Source organism: Lolium perenne, chromosome 7 (assembly GCF_019359855.2).
Source record: "Lolium perenne isolate Kyuss_39 chromosome 7, Kyuss_2.0, whole genome shotgun sequence".
NCBI classification, from domain to species: Eukaryota; Viridiplantae; Streptophyta; class Magnoliopsida; order Poales; family Poaceae; genus Lolium; species Lolium perenne.
In genome coordinates, this window is record NC_067250.2 from 16,543,728 (window position 1) to 16,548,383 (window position 4,656).

The following is a 4,656-nucleotide window of genomic DNA, read 5'->3' on the forward strand; positions in this document are numbered from 1 at the left end:
ACACATGGAACAACCGGAGCACACACACACGCCGGTCGCCGTCATGCTCACCCGGTCACCGCTTCCATGGCCTTCGCATGGCGCCGCTACAGCCTTTGTGACCGCGCAGCACCTCCACGCCTCCGCCATGCCGCGCCACCGTGCTCGCCGCACATAGGGCGTCACAACGCGCCGCCTCCGTGTCCACCGTGCTCGTCGCGGACTGACCACGTGCCACGGCCTCGAACCATGAGGCTCTGATACCAAATGTTGGTGCAGCACCTCGGCTGCACCTATCTTCATCTATCTCTCAACACTCTGAGGAACTCTACAGACACGCCTATGCCAAGGATGAAGAAGACAGCTTTGCCGTGAGACTTCCTTGGCAACCACAATTGCTACATTTTCTCACTTTCTCCTTAACCAATCAAACAAAGTACAATGCCTTAAATAGGCAGCAGCACATACGCACAGAGGCCACTACTCCCATGCACTCACAGACCCGCGCCTACCTCGACCAGAGGCTCGCCATCGCAAAGCGCTGCTCCAGAGGTAACCAGCAATGGCCGGTTCCTGAGGCCAGCAATGCTCTTACCATTCTGTTGTACATAGTTGCGTGTCCATGCTGAAACTTATCGTGATTAACATGTCTGTGGTGATTTGAAACTGCAGAGGCCGCCATGGCAGGAGCCAAGGCCGCGGCCGTCGCCACCGTCGCAGCCGCAGTCCCCACCGTAAGCAGCACCTTTTTTCACCCTTCGCTACTGACTCGTTTATTTGGGAACTATTGAATTGCATGCACTAGCCAACTATTCCAAAAGCCCGAGCTGATGGAAAGATGTAGGCAATTTATTTCAACACTCACCCTACGTTTTTGCCCTTTGGCCTATTGTGACGCATGTTTTGGGAAGCCGCAATATTTCTTTTAATTCTTGCGTTGGTCAGGATTTGATCCTAGGAACCTTCTGCTCTGATACCATATTGAATTACATGCACTAACCAACTATTCCAAAAGCCCGAGCTGATGGAAAGATGTAGGCAATTTATTTCAACAGGAACAATGCACAATCTCATCCTGTTTCTTCTTCCGTGCGATTTCTCCTCTACTCTCAACTGGCGAGCGTGAGGATGCTGCCGTGGGCGAAGGCGCACCTGAACCCCGCCGGCCAGGCGCTCATCATCTCCACCGTCGCCGGGATGGCATACTTCATCGTCGCCGACAAGACCATCCTGTCCATGGTCAGGAAGCACTCGTTTGAGGACGCACCGGACCACCTCAAGAACACATCCTTCCAGTAATTAGGCTCTAGATCAATAAGGGGGGCGCAATAAATGTGTGTACGCCATACGCACGTGTCCGCTGAAGGATTGTATAATGTTCAGCGACAGAGGCGAGGTGATACAGTGAAGATACTAGTGTTTTGTCCTTCTCTTCCTGAGGAAATTAAGCACTTAATTATCTGATGATTTAATCATGTATCTTCTGAGCCAGAAATCTCGGATCGGTAACAATATAGTACTCCTATTAATTTGTACATCCCTCAAGGTTACCCTTTCATCATTCATCTTACTTTGAAAATTATATTTTGAAGTTTCAAAAAATTATGAAAAACTCCTACATATTGATAATAATGGTGTATTCATCCGAAACATCTTGTATGTTGAGACACACGGAAATAAGAAAGTGTGACAGATTTGGAGGTTTCAAATTTTAACTATTCATGGTTCATATACACACTTTAATCATTTTTTCCAGCCTAAAATGTATGATTTTTCGAGCTGAGATTTTACATATTGATAGAATACATCATTGCCTACGCTATATTTTTCTGAACTTTTTAAACTTTAAAATGGCATTTTATTTTTTATTAGAAAACAAGCTACATTTAACTGGGCCTACAAAATGCCGCATCCATGCATGGGAAGAATCGTGCAGGCTTCCACTAGTAGCAATTTAGTAAATGTGCTCCCAAAAAATTGTAATGAACGTTTCCATTTTGGGGTGCAAACAAAATTAGAGTAAAAATCTTATGACCAACCGGCCCACTCCAGTATTGTTGATGGCAAAGTTGATACAGAAGATGTAATCTGCAGTGACATAAGTGGCCACAACAATGAGAAATAATTGTGTTCCGTGCATGAAACATCCCATGCACGAAACCGCTCTCTTTTGCCATGTTTTTGTGCATAAAACTTAATAATACTTGGCAGCACGAATTATAAAGCCATGGAAACCGTGTGTCCACCTCCCGTGCACGAGACAATCGCCCCTCTCCCACAATAGCATTATAACATGTTCAAAACCTGATAAGAACCAGAAATAAGGGAAGCTAAACAGATAATAATAAAACATAGCTTGTGCATTCACCGGTTTATAGACGACTTCTCAAAAAAAACCTGGCGGACGGTGGGTTTTGTTAGCGTTCAGTCAAAGATTTGACTCCTCTCGTTGACCAGTAAAATTTTGGGCTGGTGCACATCAGCACATGCTCTGCTTCGTTCTTTTTTTTCTTACAAAGAACAGACGCTGCTAGCTAGCAGTAGATGCTGAGTAGTAGTTTCACGATCAAGGGCTGCATCGGCATAAGTGGTAGGGTGAGTTCGTAGCGTTTATTCAAAGTTTCCGCTCGGTAACATTTGACTCCTGTCATTAACTAGTCAAGATTTAGGCAGGCGCACATGCTCTGCTTCGTTTTGTTATTTTACAGAGAAGAGATGCTAGTCAGTGTGATGAACTGCTCCTGCCTAATTGTAGATCTCTAGGTCCTTCTTTGAAAAGCTTTGTGTAAAGATTGGGATCTCCAACAACATCCAAATCCTGTGGCTCTCTACCACAGTTTTGGATCACCTAGCGCTCCCAGAAAGTGTGCCATCGCCCGCCCACCAACTCATTCCGGAACTCGGAGCGATTGACCCACGGTTTACACTCAAAACCGTTCGTGGCCGCCACCTTTTTGGCCAATATAAATAGACGGCTTGCTAGCTCCTCGTCAGCCAACAAGACAAGCCCATCTCGTCTCACTCGCTTAGCCAGTGCCCAGTACCCATTTTTCTCCATCAAACATCAGTAGATCTCACGAAGAAAGATGTCGTCGACGACGGTCACCCGTGCCTACCTCGACCACAAGCTCGCCCTCGCCAAACGCTGCTCCAGGGGTAACGATCGACTTCTTCAGAGTACAGTGCAGTATAGACAACTGTCGTACCGATCATCGAGCTTATACTTGCGATGCCTTTTTTTTTGTTTTTGTTTTCTTCAGAAGCAACGCTCGCCGGAGCAAAGGCAGCCGCAGTCGCCACGGTCGCATCTGCAGTCCCGACGGTGAGCATATCTATTGTCTAATCGTGCATGTCACCATCTCTGCTGCACTCACGAGCGCTAGTGCTGAACTGCTGATTGAGATTTATCAGTACTAATTAACTGTTAATGTGGTTTTAGTTAGCGAGCGTGAGGATGCTGCCCTGGGCAAAGGCGAACCTGAACCCCACCGGGCAGGCCCTCATCGTCTGCACCGTCGCCGGGATGGCCTACTTCGTCGCTGCCGACAAGAAGATCCTGGCTCTGGCGAGGAGGCACTCGTACGAGCAGGCCCCCGACCACCTCAAGGATACCTCCTTCCCTGCCGCTGCTGCTCGTCGCAGTCCAGCATTCTTCAGCCCATGAGCTAGTGTTGCGGATACTGCACGCACCGCCGTCAATGTCCAAATAACTTATGATGCTGCATATTTTCTTTCAAAATATGCTGCATTAGTACAGTCTCAGAGAGGGCGGTGCCTTGTGCCTAATGCTGTAATTCAGCATTCCATTGTATATCTGTATTGGACTGGTCTAGCGGTCTTCCAGTTAATAACAAGTACTCACTGGTTAACTAGATTCTAAATCACTTCGATCACCTTTTTAGCTCGTCGCCAGTACTTGCAAATACAGCAAGACTACACACTAGCATCGGTATTTGTTACTTCCCTCAACTTACTAGTCAACGTTTTGATAACATTTTATGCGAAAAAGATGCACTGATCTATTAATAATTATCGTCGGCAGAAAACCTAAAATTATAAAATTATAAGTAGGTCACTAGACCACCTAGCGACGGCTACAAGGACTTGGGTAAGTTGAGGGCGTGCCGCCGTTCTCGTCCCTCCCTTACCGGAGTCGGATAAACAAATATTGTCGTAGTATAGTTTGTTGTAGTAGTTAGACGATAAGTCGTCGTGCTAATGTCCCAAGAACCAGCGCACTAGAACAGTAACCATCGCTAAAGATGAAAATTGTAGATCGAAAAAGTCCGAGACGAAAAACGATGAGATCATGGAAGATCGGTTCTCTGGACACTCCACGTGCCCCATCGACACTAGACGCACCACCGAAGCAAAAATATAGTGGTGGATCTTATTCTGAAATCAGGATGTTGCCACCACCTTCATATTAAGAGTGAATTATTTAGTTTCAGGGTCAAGCTAAAGCTCATTGTATGTCTCCGATCTGGGTTTCGGGGGATCCTAATTCAATATCGCTGACTTGATTAGAATGCGGCTGCACTTGTGGAAGAAAAAAGCAAGAAACAATTAAGTAGACAGAACTCTTATCCACCATCAAAGGCTAGTCCTCGCCATGCTTAGAACATCTTCAGTCATCGTTCCCAAACGGCATCAGGAAAAATCATCGGATCGATCAAA

General features: G+C 46.4%; 2 protein-coding genes across 2 annotated transcripts; both read left to right on the forward strand.

Annotated features, from left to right (window-relative positions):
• Positions 1–484: 484 nt before the first annotated feature.
• Positions 485–1,498, forward strand: LOC139834214 (early nodulin-93-like). Its single transcript, XM_071824656.1, has 3 exons — positions 485–531; positions 652–713; positions 1,093–1,498. Exons 2-3 carry the CDS (start codon positions 660–662, stop codon positions 1,276–1,278), a joined length of 240 nt encoding a protein of 79 aa, XP_071680757.1. The 5' UTR covers positions 485–531; positions 652–659; the 3' UTR covers positions 1,279–1,498.
• A 1,462-nt stretch (positions 1,499–2,960) lies between these two features.
• Positions 2,961–3,851, forward strand: LOC127311322 (early nodulin-93-like). Its single transcript, XM_051341731.2, has 3 exons — positions 2,961–3,135; positions 3,240–3,301; positions 3,419–3,851. Exons 1-3 carry the CDS (start codon positions 3,066–3,068, stop codon positions 3,641–3,643), a joined length of 357 nt encoding a protein of 118 aa, XP_051197691.1. The 5' UTR covers positions 2,961–3,065; the 3' UTR covers positions 3,644–3,851.
• The last annotated feature ends 805 nt before the right edge of the window (positions 3,852–4,656 follow it).

Bases quoted from the DNA above. Each gene is read 5' to 3' on its own strand.
- LOC139834214 (XM_071824656.1), top strand. From the start codon at position 660: ATGGCAGGAGCCAAGGCCGCGGCCGTCGCCACCGTCGCAGCCGCAGTC. The intron at 714-1,092 runs GTAAGCAGCACC...CTCTACTCTCAA, and splicing joins TCGCAGCCGCAGTCCCCACC to CTGGCGAGCGTGAGGATGCT.
- LOC127311322 (XM_051341731.2), top strand. From the start codon at position 3,066: ATGTCGTCGACGACGGTCACCCGTGCCTACCTCGACCACAAGCTCGCC. The intron at 3,136-3,239 runs GTAACGATCGAC...TGTTTTCTTCAG, and splicing joins CGCCAAACGCTGCTCCAGGG to AAGCAACGCTCGCCGGAGCA. The intron at 3,302-3,418 runs GTGAGCATATCT...ATGTGGTTTTAG, and splicing joins TCGCATCTGCAGTCCCGACG to TTAGCGAGCGTGAGGATGCT.